The sequence below is a fragment of the Podarcis vaucheri genome, assembly GCF_965113315.1.
Source record: "Podarcis vaucheri genome assembly, chromosome: 2".
In the NCBI taxonomy this organism is placed as follows: Eukaryota; Metazoa; Chordata; class Lepidosauria; order Squamata; family Lacertidae; genus Podarcis; species Podarcis vaucheri.
In genome coordinates, this window is record NC_138760.1 from 43,317,125 (window position 1) to 43,335,017 (window position 17,893).

Genomic DNA, 17,893 nt, shown 5'->3' on the forward strand with positions numbered 1-17,893 from the left:
TCTGTCTGCAGTTCGACCAGCTCCTGGGTGGTCAGCTCCTGGTCGTGCTCCTCCACCAGCTCGCTGATGTCCTCCTCTGTGACCTCCAGGCCCATGGTCCTCCCCAAAGCAACAATGTCCTGCACCACTGTTGACTCTGGTGCATCACACAGTCCGGCCACAGGCTGCGCCAAGCGCAATTCAAATTTCTCTGGCTGATCCCGTTCCAGGCCGTGGTGATCATCTTCAAGCAGGTGACGATGTCAAAGTGGTCCTTCCGGAATTCCCGCAGGGTGATGGTGGTGCAATCAGCCACCTCGAAGCATTGCCTGAAAAGCTCCTTGGTGTAGAGTTTTTTGAAATTGGCGATGAGCTGCTGATCCATCGGCTGGAGCAGTGGCGTGGTGTTAGGCGGCAGGAACATGATGCTGATGAAGCTGAACTCCAACAAGTCCTCCTCAAGGCCTTTAGGATGAGCAGGAGCATTGTCCATCAGAAGCAAAGCCTTCAGCGGCAGATCGTTGTCCAGCTGGTACTGTTTGACAGCAGGGCCAAAAGCATGATTGACCCAGTCCACAAACAGCACACGTGTGACCCAAGCCTTACTGTTGGATCGCCACATGACACTCAGCCGCTCCTTGTTGACCTTGTGTTTCTTGAAGGCCCGTGCGTTCTCCGATTGGTACACCAGCAGGGGCTTGATCTTCAGGTCGCCGCTTGCGTAGGCACAGAAGAGCAGGGTCAGACAGTCCTTCATGGGCTTGTGGCCAGGCAACCTGGCCTCCTCCTGTGTGATGAAAGTACTTTTGGGCATCCTCTTCCAAAACAGCCCAGTCTCGTCGCAGTTGAAGACCTGCTGTGGAACGTAGCCCTCCGTCTTCACAACCTCCAGGAATTCCGCTGCAAAGTCTTCAGCCGCAGAAACATCAGAACCGGCAGCCTCGCCATGCCAGAAAAAAAAACACAAGCTTCCAGATTCTTGCAAACCCCTCCCCAACTGTTCCCCCAGCCACCCACCACACAGAAATTCAAACCCAGATTTTTTTTTAAAAAAAACAGCAGAGTGGCCCAATGGTCACAGAAAATCATAAAAATGCAGAAAAAAAACACAAGCTTCCAGATTCTTGCAAACCCCACCCCAACACCAAGTCCTTGAATTCCAAACACCCCAACCCAAAATCCAAAACCCCCCAAAAAAGTTTTAAAAGCTTAATTTAAACAAATGGCTGCAAAAGAAGTTTTGGAAAAGCTTCAAAAATCACCAAAGTCTTTAAAAACTTCAAAAAAGGCTACTATGTACACTGCGTTCTATGAGTTGCTCCTCGAAGTCAAGTCACAACTGTATTAACGGTGTTAAGAAAAAGGAAACAAACTTGCAAGACGTTTTCGTCTTGCGAAGCAAGCCCATAGGGAAATTCGTCTTGCGAAGCAACTCAAAAACGGAAAACTCTTTCGTCTAGCGAGTTTTTCGTCTTGCGAGGCATTCGTCTTGCGGGGCACCACTGTATATGGTTGGTTTTCTTTTTGTCTGGTTGGTTGGTTGTAAGTCACTCTGGGTTGATGTGGGCAAGTTAAAGGCTGTACTAAGAGAAACCGATAATAGTTTGCTCTCTCTTCCTTCTCAACCCTTGCTTCTTTTCCTGCCCCGAAACTATGTAAATCCTCTAGCATGAAACCACATCATTTCCATGATCCAAGCATACAATATTAATGTTTAGTCACAGCAACAGTCATTGTCAGTTGAACTGAGTCCAATACGGGTGTGTAGGATTCTCTTCCTAACATGCTGAGCTTGTAGGAACATTTCGACTACAATCACACTGTAAAGTCCAATAATTTAAGGACTTAAACTTGAGCATTTCTCATTTCATGCCCTTTTACTGAATGGGGGATACCTGCATATCTTACTGGTAAGCCGGAAGGGAGTTTATTGTCAGACCAGGGTATTTTTTTTGGGGGGGGGAGGGTGCAAGTCTGAAATAAATTAGATCCATGTTATAACCATTACTATCTATTAATAAAGGTTTCATTATTCCAGATAAGAAATGACCACAGAGCATAGTCAGGGGCTTCCAGCAGTACAATGGGTCATATAAATACTGGCTTATCAGAGCTCATCAGGTCTCCCATCCCTCTTGACCAGTGGCTCTCAACCTGTGGGTCCCCAGATGTTGTTGGACTACAACTCCCATCATCCTTGAGCTCTGGCCTTGCTAGGTAGGGATGATGGAAGTTGTAGTCCAACAACATCTGGGGAGTCTTGACACTTGCACATGCTAATGACATTGCTCTCCCCCACCCCCCGGACATATAGAACTCTACATATTCTGTGACCTACCCCCATGTCCTTTATGGAGTAATGTAGGGGGAGAGAAGACTTACACTGCTTTGATGCTTTGTAAAGGCAGATTCCTTGTGCTTGAACAGTATCAGCATAAACCTTAGAATGTGCTGTAGCACAATTCTGATCAGGCACTATCCCTTCCCCTGAATGACTTGGGGGTGGGGGGTGAGATTCTATCTGTTGCAGAACAGGTAACAGCAAATGTCCCAGCACCTGATGTTCTGCTATACCCAAACGACAACGATGGATTCAATACTAGGTAATAGGTAGGTCAAGGAGAATGCAAGGCCCTTAATTTGACCAGGAAGTGAACAACACCAGCTTTCATAGTGATAGTGATTTCAACAGAGTGCATAAAAGCAAGTAGGATAGCGAAGGGTAGAGGTTAAAAATGGACAGAGATGGGTTAAGGTGAAGGAAAATCTTTCTCCCTAGCACAAATATTGCTATTACTGGAACTACTGTCTTGCAGATGAGGACCTAGACCTATTGGGGGGGACGACAACCCAATAGCAGGACTACATTTTTGACCCACAGATGCTACTTTTCAAGCAACTTAAATAAATAACATTCTGATGACAGCTCAACATATTGGTGATTTGGTGGATTTTGCATAATGAATGGGTTCTTTATTGAGAGATGCTTTCACCAAGCAACTGGACTATTAACTCTGGCTACTGGTGATTCCTTCAAATCCTACCTACTGTACGAAGAGGAACTTTGTGCCTACTTGCCATCCTGCACAGTCTAATGTGATGATACCCTCCACCCAACCTTGTGATTGGCAAGAAAAGCAGATGACATCATTCGCAACTTCAGCGTTTCTCTTGAGCCTTTAATTTCAGGGTGCTTGTAATTTATGTTTCCAGTGGGATTAGCCTTAAATAATACTCCATCATTAAGATTAGTAACAACAAAGGAGCTACTGCTTCTGAGTATGAATAAAGGGTAATGTAACACTTTTGAAAAGTAGGACACTAACATGAAGCTTTGCCTTAATTCGATGGTCCCAAAGTGCATGCAAATTCCACAGACGTCAGGAGAACATACCTGCATGGAAGCATATACAAAGCTGGATTCTAGTTGCTACTTGGAGATCCTACAGCAATATCCACCACTTAACAAAGTGTGTTCCCATATTAAACCATGGCATGAGACGGTGAGCCTTCTCTCTTAACACAATCCTTACAGAGCTGCATACAATATCTTCAACCTAAAAACCTTTTGAATCACAGAATTCAAGACATTGTGCCACCTCAAAAATCTGCCCTATTATTAAGCTTCAACTGCGTGAACAAAGAACTGGAAAAGTTGGGTGATGATTGTGCACTTCTCTCTCTGAATTTGACCAAACACAAAAGGAGTGCAGAGTCAAACTGGATTAAGGGCAATAGCAAAAAAATATTCTGCTTCGTAAGTGGATAGACTTTAAAGACATGCACAATGAAACATGGAGAGCAACATTCTCTGCTTGATCCAGCTGAAACCCTTTGCCTTCACGTGCTGAATATTTCTTTTACTGAATACCCAGTAGGGTGTGCACTGGGTAATTCTTCCTACCAAGGAAGACTTTAAAGAGAATGCCAAAACAAGCTAGCCAGGAGCTGCTTTCAGGATGGAAGGTGCGCCGCACAGCTGGCAATTGTAGAAGTTCCACCCATGGGTTTAAACTGTTTCCAAAGCAAACAGCCCAGGCCAAAGCTAAACGAGAGCCTGTTTCTCACATCTTAACACATAATCTCTGACAGACCCTTCATTCCTGGGGGTGGAAAAACCCTATTTCTCTCAGCCCAAAATGCAGATAATTTTGCCAGGACAGCCAGGTTCCTTCAAAGACAGAGTCTTAATGAGATTCTCCATTGCTAAATATCTTATTCACAAAGACCTTACAATTTAGTGAGGCCTGCCAGTTTGGTGACACAAAGCCAGATAGCCTTGTGAAGTGAAACTCAGTGAAGATGAGAGTGTGGCAACATGACCAAGTCTGTTGACCTTTTAAAGCCTTGGTCACTCCCTGTCTATAAGAACTGACAAGTCAGGGATTCTCTACATGTGGTAGCATATAATTCCATAGCAAGGACTCTTGATATTGGGGTTCCTGCGACAACTTACTCACTGAACTAGGCACAAATCAAAACTGGGGCAGAATGGAAACACAAGCTGTATTTTTATCAACAAACTCAACGAGGGATGAAGCTTGATGGTTTCACTATTAAAGGCACAATACTTATTTTCAGTAAGAAACGCTGTTTGGGGTTTACACAATAACTTTACTTACAATTCCCCACACAGAACTGCTTCTATTAAATCTATTTCTTCCTAGTATGGCTATCCACTTTTACTCTGCCCATAAAACACCTCTAGCATTTTTCTGGGTACCTTCCTCCCATGTGAGGAAACTGAACTGCTTTATCCTGCTTCAAAAACCCCTAAACAGGCCCTGCCTGCCAGTTCAGCTGTCAAATTCTCCTTTTACCATCCGCCACTTTTCCTCCCTGTCATGATTGATTAAGAGTCAATTGCAAGCCCCCTAAGTCTGAATACTGCACATTCTGTGCTGTCATGGAGACACTCCACATACCTGGGCGAATGCCCATAAAATTGCACCCCACCACTCCTGTGGCGCAGCTCTGCAATCTATAGGGGTGCAATTCGCCCTGGAGTTTAGGGGCCCAGTTATAGACTCATACTAAACCATTAATAAAACCTAACAATTCCATTAGTCTCAGCCAGTGCTGCATTAACTATTTATAGATCAACACACTCCTGTGACCTTTTCGTAGTTCACACCCTTGTTACTACATGACAGTAATCTGGCATAGCTTCCACTTCTGAACTGGCAAGATAAATGGAGTGAGTGTCTAGTCATTCTGTGCTTTTAAGCTTCTACCGTAATTTCTGAGGCCCAAAGCAGATGGGGGGAAGGGAGGAGATGCTGAATAAAAACTGGCCGGGGGGGGGGGGTTCAGCTATTTTCATACTGCAAAGTATGTGACAAAACAAAATCTAGCCTATAATATTTAAAAGGAAACTTGGTGGAAATTATGCAGAAAGGAAGGGTGGTGGCAGGAACAAAAACAGTATAACTGGCACTTGGAAATTATGATTTATAGATATTAAAAATTATGCCCCCCTGCTCCCCCACCCATTAGCACGGGAGATTACAATGGAAGCAATGGCAGAGCACATGCTCTGCACGTACACAGCCTGTCTTTGTAGCAGGACTCGGAAAGACTTTGCCCTTGAGGAGCCATTGCTTATCGTAGCATGTGGTGAGCAGGATCAGCTGGGTTCATGACAATCAGCAGGGTTGCATGGATCTCATCCCTGGGCTTGGGGCGGCATAGCTAAATGGATCGAGATGCAAAGTATTCCATGAGATCTAACCTGCAATGGAAGGTTTGGAAGGAGATGCGCTTGGTACAGACTCCTCTGCATCTGGACCAGGACCCTGCTAAGACTATACGGCTAACAACGCTGGAAGTGCTAGAGATGTTCAGGATGCACAAGGCTGGCTATCCAGGCTTCACTAGACCCTCTTCCCCAGGCACCTCCTAAGGAGTTATCACTGATTTCTATGTAATTAAGCACTATAGTTTTTACTGTGGCTGGAAGAACTTGATAAATCCAGAAATGGGCTGGCCATGCTGTGTATGCTTTTTAACTTACTGGTAGTAAAATATAAATGTGGCAGTCGCATGTGAGTGCATAACCCAGATGATGACGACAACAACAACAACAACTCAATCATCAATCACTTGCTACTGCCTTCCACGTTTGGCACATTGCAGTTAAAAATACAGACGATAGATGTGACCAAATCCAGGACTGATTTGGGTCATGTGAGTGTCTAGGTATACCAAAACCATACAAGCTTAAGGCACCTGATTAAAGGTCAGATCAGAGCTTTGCAAACTTTTCATGTCCGTTACATACTTTTTAGACATGCATCATTTTGTGACACAGTAATTCAATTTTACTAGCAAACTGGAGATTAAACTAACCCCTTTCCAGCCCCGGGAGGAGCGTGGGGAGCATTCAGACAAAGTACCTATACACTGCAGCCAACACACTTGACATGTCGCGACACACAGTTTGGAAAGCTCTGGGTCAGATCATCCAGCAACCAAGGAGACTACAAGGTTAAGCTTTATGATACATGGCTCAGTGGGCCATAAGCAGGGATCAAACAAAAGGAGGGTAGAGAAAGCAAACACTGAACTGAATCTGGGGAATGTTTTAAAACTGAAATTAACAACTCACACCACCGCATCTGCCAAAAATATTTTAAAAACCTACGTCCTCTTTATCTTCATCTATCATATACGAGCTATGCTGCTTCTCATCAAATGAACACTTATGTGCAATTCCTCTCTTGCCTCTACCTTCTGACTTCATTTTACTACCAGAGAACTTGCGTCTCTTCCGTCTGCAGTTTTAGTACTCATTCCCTTTCATTAGCATGTCTCGACTTTTTCAGAATCCTCTCCAGGGTGCCAGCATGTTTCTTGAACTGTGGTGTCCAAAATGGAACATTGCAAAGCAACTGTACTGTTGCTTGACCAATGCAGCAAAGTCCTGGCTTGCAATACTATCGCCTAGATAAGATGTTGACGTTTAAATGCAGCTTATAATGGTTGCAGCTTTTGTGCCGCAACATCGCAGGGCTGACTCTGGCTTCCTGCTACTCATTAAATAAAGCTGCCTGCCTGTGGCATTTCCCCCACTTTTGCCCCTCTCCCTCCAAACACTCCCTGCTGTCCTTTGTCTGCAGGGCTCACTGTGTGCTGCATCTCCCCCTTCATCTCTTTCAGGAGTGTCAGCAGAGGCTGGGGAGGAGGAAGGGCTCATGTATTTGGGGGAAATTAAATACACAGCAGTGTGGTGGGTTTGTTTTTCATCTCCTCTTTCATATGTGGCCTGTGCAGAAACGAAAGTTCAAGGGGCCCAGAAATACATCTCGGTCTGAATCCTCGGATTTATCCTTAGCCTGCATTATATCACCATAGAGCAACAAAAGTTCAACTTCTCTCAGCAAGTTTTAACCAGTTTAGAAACCATTTCCTCTGCCATCAGGCCTGCAAAGAGGGGACTCTTCCAACCTTTAGAAACCACAAGTCACTTCTTCTTGCTGGTAAAGAGAGGCGGGGTGAGGTTTTCAGCTCAAACTGGATGCGAAGCAAAACAAGGTCTGCTTCGTGCAAAGTGAGAACGGAGGGGAAACAGAAAAAAGGCATTTCCAGTTGGCAAGTCATTTAGCTGCTGTGAAGCATTTTTTAAAGGGGAGTTTAAAAATTCCTGACATGAAATGCAAAGGGTAACTCTCAATGCAACCAAAGTTTTAAGCAGTAATAAAAAAAGGGCCTTCTTCTTGCGCGTTCTCTGAATTGATCTATGCTCATCTCCAAGGCATTCTACCAATATTCGATAACCATCACGTTTCATGGGTGATAAACAGGTTGGAAAAGTTTTTCAACGTTTTATAGACAAATGATTAAAAATTTCCATTAAACCAAACCAAGGTGGTGGACAATATTCCATGTGTTATACATAAGAATGAATAGAAATTGGCGGTTTTTTGACATCAGTGTGGTGTGGGAGTGGGTGAGGGTGGGAGAGGCTGTTTCCATGAATTTCTGCAGGCTCTCGGAAACAAGGTTTCTTCCCACTTCTTAACACCCATTCCACTCTTGCAGTTGATGCTAATTAACCTTATATAATGCTCCAAGTATTCAAAGTGCTTCACATACACTATGACAAATGAATCCTGGACAGCAGGTATGCATTATCCCCCCTACTGCAGAGGCTGAGAAATTGCGACTTGCCTAATGCTATGCTGTGAAATTATGTCTATTATAAGATTTGAATCAGGGACACTTGCATCAGTTCTTACCTAGGAGGAGGAGCATTTTGGTTTAACTCTACTACCTGCCTGCTGGCGCTGCTGCGCTAGTTCTGCTTGGCATCATCAGATGAAAAATAAGCTGATCCAGTTTAGGTGAAATGTTCAGAGTGGGGGGAAGGACACCCCATCTATGGGTAGCAGGATAATTTGCACAACGTTAACTATCACATCCCCATCACTAAGGAGAGATATGCAACTTTAATGGAAATCATCACCTTGTCAACAAAGGTCCGTATAGTTAAAGCTATGGTTTTCCCAGTAGTGATGTATGGAAGTGAAAGCTGGACCATAAAGAAGGCTGATCGCCGAAGAATGGATGCTTTTGAATTATGGTGCTGGAGGAGACTCTTAAGAGTCCCATGGATTGCAAGAAGATCAAGCCTATCCATTCTTAAGGAAATCAGCCCTGAGTGCTCACTGGAAGGGCAGATCCTGAAGCTGAGGCTCCAATACTTTGGCCACCTCATGAGAAGAGAAGACTGCCTCGTAAAGACCCTGATGTTGGGAAAGATTGAGGGCACAAGGAGAAGGGGACGACAGAGGACGAGATGGTTGGAATAGTGTTCTCGAAGCTACAGTCATGAGTTTGACCAAACTGCGGGAGACAGTGGAAGACAGGAGTGCCTGTCGTGCTCCGGTCCATGGGGTCACGAAGAGTCAGACACGACTAAACAACAACAGGTAGTGGTTTCCCTCTCACAGTGCAGGGCAAGAATTAAACCACAGGGGCCATGTAAATCATTCCTCCCCTGCTGATTTCTCAAGAAAACAAAACAGATTTTAGAGCAACGCAGGCAAAATTGTAGTGGCTAATGACATAGCTTCCCTCACCCACCTTAGTGTCACTATTCACGAAGTTAGGAAAAGACACCTTGTAACGCCAGAAAAGTGAGCCCTAAAATCCATCCTTTTAAAAGGAGGTGTTTTTATTTCATAAATGCGTGCATTTTTATTCTCCTCTTCGGTAAAAAAAGAGGACTTCTAGAGCAGCTTACAAAGATCAGAAATACCGTAAGACAGTCCCTGGGCTTATGATAGAAAAGACACAAAAGGAAAAAGGGGGTTGGGGGAGGAAGGACGCATTATTTATAAAGAATTGTTTTTTAAAGAAAAAATGCAACTGCAGCTGCAGCTCTCAATAACAAATGAGTTTGCTTGGGTGAGTGGTTTTGATATGGTGCTTTTCTAGGTAATTTAAAACTTTAGCATTCCTCTTTCTGTGTGTTTCTGACATGACTGAGCACCACTTGAAGGCAGCAAAGAATGCACTGGCTTACCAGGTGGGCTTCAGTCAACAAAAAATATAAAGTCAGTAGTGGTGCAGCCCTGGCCCAAACCCTCAATTTCACACTTCCTTTTACTTGCCAATATAAGGACAAAAAATTGCCCCAGGTTGGGACAAACGAAACCAAAAAGGAATAATTATTCAATGCGTGCTTTATTGCAACTGAAGGCGCAACTTTTAATTTGGTGTGGATTCCACACGCTTGCCTTAGATAATGAAATTATACTCACCAACTTCACACAAATAATGAAAGGTGGGGAAGCATCTCTGAAATGTAGGATAGGGATTCTGGGCTTGGGATTTTCCTATGGGGAGAGAAGCACATTTCTTTTTAGCTTGTATTCCATAGCTGCATTGCAGCCCACTAAACTGAATGGCATAATTCCTGGCCTAATTTGGGTTCTGTGATCGCGAACTGCCCTGTGCGCTACAGTGGCTCACATGCAACAATTTAGTTTTGCTCTCCTATCCTCACCAGAGCTAAGTGGAAATACTCCTATTTCAAGGACTGCCATTTTCAGATGAAGCAGCATTTAGGGCTCCTACCCCCCCCCCAAAGATATAAATTATACCCCCATAGATATCTCACTTTCCTCAAAATATTGTTTCAGCCTCTGCATATGAAGTCCTGGCCCCTCGTTAAGCAGGCATCAAATTCCCATTGATGCCAGAATGAGCAGAATCCAGCCCCAGAAGCAGCATTCTTCCTTTAGCTGGCCTAATTTATTGACATAACAGAAGCTAATTCACAACCTACCTTCTCCCCCCCCAACCCCCCCCCCCCAGTTTCCCCTCTTCTACTGTATTAATTTTACAGCCTCCCATTCAGGGTAACTGTCTGGCAAAGAAGAGGAAAAGCAGCAGGAACTGGATTTCCTAGTGGGAAATGTTCTGTTTAGAATTTTAGTTTTGCTTCTCATTCTTCACCATTCTGTATTTCTAAGGCAATCTTTTCATTCTGAATAGTTCATTCTCTTCTGACTATTCACTCTCACCCAAGATGACAGCCATTCATAAGGAGAGTGAAGGCTGCCAGCTAGTGTTCAGGAACGGGACAGAGAGCCCTTCATTCTACTATGGGCCACTGATTTGGTAACAAACCAAAACCTCCATTTCTTTGTAAGGTTGTTTAGAAAGCTGCGCTAAGCCGGCCAATAATCTCAAATCAATGTTCATATTACACGATGAAATATCAGCTTGCTTGGATGTCCCCTTGCTTGCCAAATGCGCTGTGGGATCTGTTTCCATCCTGCAGCCCTTCTCAGAATCTAGCTCAAGTCTAGGATCTCATGGGCTTAGAATCCTTAGAAACCAAATGTCTCTTTCAAAAAAAGCAAACCACCATCACCGCCACCGCCACCTCCCGCCTCCAGGTTTCATGACTGGCAAGACCAGCTTGAAAAAAATGTAAGCGATTTCTGCTCGAGTTTAGAAACAGGAGCCATGTGTTTCTTTCTAGTAGCTGAGATTATTTTTTTTCCTTTTCACTTCTATCACAAAGCACCCTACCATTTCCTTCTCGTCTTCAACAGCTAAGGGGCTGACATATAAATCCAAATTCCACAGTGGTTCCCAATTTTGCAGCCCAAATAATGCAGGCAACATAGAGAATTTTAGCAATATATCCCAATATGTATATGTAAATGCAAGAGCAGTTACATTTTCTGATTTTGTATATTTTGATCCAATAGCAATTACGTCTTCTGACTGCAACATTTATGCTTCTCCTTGCGGGATTGGCAACTTCTCTCACAACAACTATATTAAGAATTAAAGAGCTGGTGATGATGCATTTTTAGACATTGTTCCTCCACAGTGATTAGACAGAAATTCAGAACATGCATTTATCAGGGCAGCTACCAACCTTAGATTCTTCATAGGTATAAAATCCTTTTGAGATTTTATTTGTATCCACATCACAAAATGCAGTCACCTAAAGGAGACCAGAAAGGAAAAAATGAGGGCAACAGTTGACCAAGTGTTATTTAGCAACGATGGGGATATTGAACCTATTTCATTTAATTGTTGCACACATGTGTGTGTGTGCGCGCGCATGCGTGTGCGTGCATGCACACACACACTACTAGGCTGTTTTAATAGTAGTACAAAACAACAGTTCCATAGTAAGTGAACGTGAATCACAATGAGCAACAATGTGCTTGCATACAAGAGTCATGCAGCAATGAGCATATTTACTTGGATAATGTAAGCAAGTCTAGAGGCAGGGGTGTCTGTATGTGTTTAAAATTAAAATTAATGAGCCAAACTATTTCCTCCATGCTGTTGCCAGGTCCTAGTGAAAGACAACATGTAAAACACAGTACAAGTTAAGGCTACAATGATGGGCAGTGATGACAGGAACAGCTCAATCTCTTTATTTCCTGGCCTTTAAGTTATCTTAACTATTGCCCAAATGTCAGAGACCATACACACAGCGCCTCTACCAAGTTGCTAAAAAACGGTCAAGATCAACAAAATTTCTCCTTCCACACACTATTCCCATGGGCATCTATGCCCAGTTTAAAGTGGCCACTTTAGCAGTTTGAAATCCATCTGCTAGCAGGATGGAAGATTGATGAGCTCTCAACCCAGAGCCAAGAATATTAGTCCTGTAGAAAATGCATTCTGAAAAAAAGCAAAAACAAGGAGAAAGAAGCCACATCTATCAGGGGAGGGAATAAACTGTTTCAACTTAAAGTTGGTTCTATCAAAATCGTATCAGTTTATTGAAAGTATATTCGCCTTTCTGAGTTTGTTTGCTTTTAAGCACACACAACTTACAATGAAACAGTAAAGTGCTTAAGATGGTGTGATAACTCCAAGATGGAACATGATATTTTTGCAGAATCACACAGGGATCTACCAAAAAAGTTTAGTAATGCAGTATTTATAGATCAGGCTAAACAAGCAGTGTAATAAAGGGTGTTAACATCCATCTCTGAAGTCTTGCTTTGCCATCTAGGCTTGTATGTTTAGCATTTATTTTCTCAATTTTTTACCTTATTTATTGCTGTAAAGTTGACTGAGAAGAATATAGAAGAATATAATGAATATAGAATGCAAATAGTGGTGTGTTTGGTTAAGGTTCGTAGTACCTGAATAAATAACAAGAAACTCTCTTTTGGTGCAGGTGAAAGAGAAGCCTCCAATTTCTATACAGTTTTGCTTGGATTAATGGTGCACTTTTTTTTTTTAAAGGGCCAGCACTTGTGAAACACGTCATTGTTATTCCCATTTTTACATAGGAAGAACTGAGGCTGAGAGATCAACTTGGCCACAGTCCAGGCCTCCCAGATCCAATTTACAAAACTGAAGTTAGAGCACTAATATTTGGCATAACATTGAAAAAAACAAAACATAGCACTTGATGAATATTTCTGTCAGTAAAAAGAAGTGAAAGCAACCTACAATACACAATCAGATGTATGAAAGTCTAAATATGAGGCCTCTGTATGCATAATTTTCATTCTTTGGTAGCACAGAAACTGTTTAAAATAGTGCACAAACAGTCTCGGAATAGGTACTTCCTGCACTAACCTATATCCCACATGGGTGGTCTAGTCTTAAGATGCTTATTTTTGTGCCATCACTATTTACCTTTTAATTAGGGGGGGGGAAGAGTCATGTAGCAAGAATTTATGCCTAATTGTTTATGCAATAAACAGAACTCTGGGTAAGGGCTTACACAAACTGCTAACTTGAAAATACTAGGATTGATCTAAACACTTTATTTCCCTCCCATCAGTAGGCCCCTATGTCTTTTATGAAGACTGCATGAAGTATTGCATAATATATACCAAGAAGGCAAATGTTCTAACAATCAGAAAACACAATATTCCAGGGAAAGGGTCATAATTCCACAGCTCCTGCAATGCCTATATGATCTCATGTTGAGTGAAAAACGGTGTCTGGTATACTGAGCAGACACTGCTCTTGGCAGACACCAATAAGCTTGACTGCCTCCGGTCCAACTGCAAAATCATCTGAAATAGCCATGCTTTTTTGGGGGGAGGGGAAGTGGAAACCAGGATTCTAAATCAGAGACAGGGAACCTTTGGTACTTCAGATGTTATTGGGTTACAGTTCCCCTCATCCTTGACTATTGGCCATGCTGATGGGAACCGGAGTCCAGCAGCATTTGAAGGGAACCAGGTTAGCAAACTGTCTGCTGCAGAAGAAACTACCAACTATGGCCATGTTTTCTTATTGCCCAGTCCAACTTCCTTCCATAATCTCCCCACCCCTTTTGTTTGATGTGGAAGGATTCGGGAATCAGGTACATATCAGGCTCCATGTGCACTAGCTGCTCTTGAGTTCAACTGAACGTGCATAGCTCTTCAGACCTTCAACGTAACTGCACGAAGATCTTAAGAGTAACTGGTTGCCTGTGTTGGGGCCAGAGCTTGCATAGATACCTTTGTGCATTTGGGCAAAAGCCCAGGAAGTGTGTACAGCATTTCCAGTCCTTCTGATATGCATTATTTTATCCATAAACTCACAGAATAAACTTTAAACAAGTCTGAAAAAAATCCAATTGCATAGTATCTCCAGTACAGAAAACTTTATGGACTTGCACATTCCCATATGTGTAGCCTATGTTGCTTATGTTGTGCTTTTCTCATTAAATCTGCTTGCGTTGAATCAATAAGGGGAATAAGCTCATAAAAGTAACCCAAACATTCACGATGCTGAAACTGGACTGACAAGCAAAAAGCAGACAAAACAGACCCTTTAAGCATCCCGTAAAAATCTGGGTTTCTATCTACAGCTGCAACCTTGAGGTGAATCGGATGTGTTTTTTTAAAAACAAAAAGGGTCTGTTCAGCTTCACTCTTGCAGAAATGTTATAACTTTGCCCTGTCAATCCCTTGAATCTAAGAAAGGTACAGCTAGGAAGCTGGGCTTCCTTAAAACTGCTCAGACATGAAGCCCATAAAACTGAACGTTAAAGCACCACTCCATGGCATTATGTAGGTTGGTCCATGAAAATGGTCCCCATTTAATAGGGTGTGTGGGAGACAAAGGTGCCCTGACTGGCAAGGGTACATGTCTCTGTCTTTTGTAGTGTTTGATGCACTAAGTGGGTGGGAAGCAGGTTGATTCCTCCTGTTGTTGTTCAGCAGGGTCTTCAAACTAGAGTTTCTTCTCCTATCCAGGCTACCCTCAGACATGAAAAGGCACCTACACAGCCACCAGTGCGCAATGGGATGGGTGTTTACATCACTGAGCAGCTGTAAAAGACCAGGATTGAACGCATGATGCATTCCAAAAAACCATCCCACTATTTATACTGAGCCATCAAAATCTTCATGGTCAGCTGCCCAGCATATGAATGTCAGCATGGGATGGCTTCCAAATAAACGCATAGTGCTTGACAAAGGAGCAAGCACAACAAAAACAACCCCTTGCACCTTGCAACCTTGACGTCAGCAGAAAGAGGGAAAAGGCAATGATCAGGGATTACGGATAAGAAGAGGCAAGGACAGCCAAACCCAAACCAGGAGTTCTGTGACTGCTGGACTCTGGTCAGAGGAAAGACCCAATGTATTTGATCCAATAAGAACTTATGTGCTTCAGTTGGAAGCACCTAAGTTCTAACATGCATTGGACTCTTCTGAAAGCTCAGTACCCTGCAGATCTCTACAGATTAGCACAAAAAGCTAATCTCACACACATGTGAGTGGTTGTACTGACCAGAAATCTAGTGAAACACTCTCCTGTTTAGACACTACATGTTAGGGAAGGAGGTGTGTGTTGTAAGCAGTTTCCCTTAAAAAGCTGCAATAAAGACAACTATCAAAATAAAACAACAATCAGAAATGTAAGGGTTAATGCTGCCAGCTGTTTTCCATAGCAAAATAAAGCAGAAAGAAAAGAGACTAATTACAACCTTGATACAAGCAAAATAATATCCTGGCCTTAAGTGTTGCCAAAGCAAATGTTATGCAAAGGTCAGCTTGGAAGAATGTCAGCATCTCAGTTAATCAGAGCCACACCAGCACTAGGAAGAGCTTCTCCATTTTGTAATAAGGGGAAAAGCTGACTCGCCTGATGGCGAAACACCACAGACAGCTGCATCATTCTGTTCTTGCACCACAGCTTCTCTCAGTGGGTGGCAACCTTGAGTTTCTAGCATGCAGTTCTATAAATGGCACAAAAGTTTATCAGGGACTAAGAAGCCAACTGCAAGCCAAGTTTTGGAAGCTGTAACTTGCTCACACCAGTGAGAATTTCAACCGATAAGCGAGGGGGCTAAACAAGCAACAGGCTGGAAAAAGAGGTCCCAGGGGTTGGCTTGCTGTGTCCAGAGGTTTTGCCTTGTGTAAGACTGAATCCCCATCCCCACCCACTGTCTCTGAAACAATTGCATCAGCTGGAATCCAAGATAAATGAAAGCAAATCAGGGGATTTTGTAGAAAGCATTGCACAACGATGGAGGAAAATGATGAAATTTCCATAGCAACATCAAACCATTTTGCAAACTGCACTCAAGTGACTATGGTGACTCAACATTCTGGAGTGCACAGACTTCAGTCAGCTTTAAAAAGTAGTAATCATTTGCATATTTCCAGAACCTAAGCTTCTCATGCTGGCAATAATCCACTTAATGCTAAGTTTACAGTGAAGGAAGGTGGCCTTGCAAATAAAGCACTGAACTAGCATTCAGGAGAACTGGGTTCATGTGCAGCTTCCACAGAACGCAAGCGAGAAGCTGGGTCCAACTGCATATTCCCTCACTGCAATTTTCACAGATTCCAGGTGATGACATTGCTTTTGAGAGATTATCCAAAACTGAGTTTCAGCTGACATCCGGAAAATGTACGGAAGTATGCTTTCTTTGTCACTAAGAGGTGGGAAGTGGATATTCAAAAGCAGAATATTCTACAGTCTGGTTTTATTTCTGGATAAGGGGTGCTGTGAGTTGCGTCTAGCTTGCACAAAGCAGGACAGAAATGCATGCATGTTCGTTTATTTCCTACCTCTTCCTTCCAGACACTGCCTTGGGAGGCACACTGCTATGGTGATTTTCAATCCCTTACTATATACAGTGGTACCTCTGATTACGAACGCTTCTGGTTACGCATGCTTTGGGTTACAAGCTCCGCTAACCCGGAAGTAGTTGCTCCTGGTTGTAAACTTTGCCCCAGGATGTGAGCGGAAGGCGTGTGCACAGCAGGAGGTACCATTAGCGAAATCGCACCTCAGGATAAGAAGGGTTTCAGCTTAAGAACAGACCTCTGGAATGAATTAAGTTCGTAACCAGAGGTACCACTGTATGCTTTTATTCACATGGTTAGTTATGATGAAATCCTAGTAAGGGCTATACATGGAACCTCAGGTTAAGAACTTAATTTGTTCCGGAGGTCTGTTCTTAACCTGAAACTGTTCTTAACTGTTCTGAGGTACCACTTTAGCTAATGGGGCCTCCCACTGCTGCTGTGCCGTCGCCATGCGATTTCTGTTCTCATCCTGAAGCAAAGTTCTTAAACCGAGGTACTATTTCTGGGTTAGCAGAGTCTGCAACCTGAAGCGTATGTAACCTGAGCCACCAATGTATTTTAAATGGGGCTTTCATAATGTGCTATTACCATTAACTGCATTACACATTAATACATTTTAAAATTCAATTGAAAGTGCAATCCAAAAGTCAGTCAAAGACATGTAGGGGGGCCACAGGATGCAACCAAGGTACCACTGTATAGTTTAATTTTAGTATTTCTTACAATCAGACTTTTCTACAGATGACCAATGGTTGTAAGCCTGCAGGCAGGACTCCTGTCTTTTAAAATGTTCTGTTTAGTGTTGAACACCTTTAGGCACTACCCACCTTAATAAAAATAATAATATAATCCATGAAATTACAGACTCAATGCACTGGTTGTTGTCTGCTTTCAGGGCCTGGTTTCCAATGCATTTTAACTCCAGTTAATGACAATACATTATTCTCTGTTAACTAAATCTGTCATGATGAAATCTGCAGTGCTGCACTTTGTGGGCTGTATGTGTCCTTTCCGTTGCCTGGATGGGTGGTCTCAGGATTGCTGATTAAACAGGTTATCATGTCTTCTTTCTCATGCTTTCTCTCCGCATTTGTTTAGGAGTGCATTAATGGTTCAAGGCTAGTTACAGGGGGGAAAGTCATTTGATTCTAGGAGGGTTGCTTCCAGACAACCTGTTTATTGAACATTCGTCCTGATTTGTTTGCAGGGAGATTAAACAAAGTTGGCTATTTATTGAGCATTATTCTGCTCTGTTTCCGGGAAGGCATCAAAGCAAGCAGTGCTATTTTTCTAGAAGTGTGTGCTCTTTTACACAAACATTTGCACATGTATAGACACAGCTTGCACCTGTGTTCAGTGTTCACATGTGAGCAAGCCTA

General features: G+C 43.0%; 1 protein-coding gene across 5 annotated transcripts in view; it reads right to left on the reverse strand.

Moving 5' to 3' along the window:
• B3GNTL1 (UDP-GlcNAc:betaGal beta-1,3-N-acetylglucosaminyltransferase like 1) overlaps positions 1–17,893 on the reverse strand; it is a 174,807-nt gene that overhangs the window by 5,480 nt on the left and 151,434 nt on the right. For all 5 annotated transcript variants that reach the window (XR_014217136.1, XM_082213876.1, XM_082213875.1 and 2 more), the window contains 2 exons: positions 11,378–11,446; positions 9,744–9,818 (listed from right to left, as the gene is read on the reverse strand). Coding sequence is in view for 4 of the 5 variants with exons in the window: in XM_082213876.1 (XP_082070002.1) it covers positions 9,744–9,818; positions 11,378–11,446 (144 nt within the window). In the remaining variant the exon portion in view is untranslated. The remainder of the gene's footprint in view (positions 1–9,743; positions 9,819–11,377; positions 11,447–17,893) is intronic.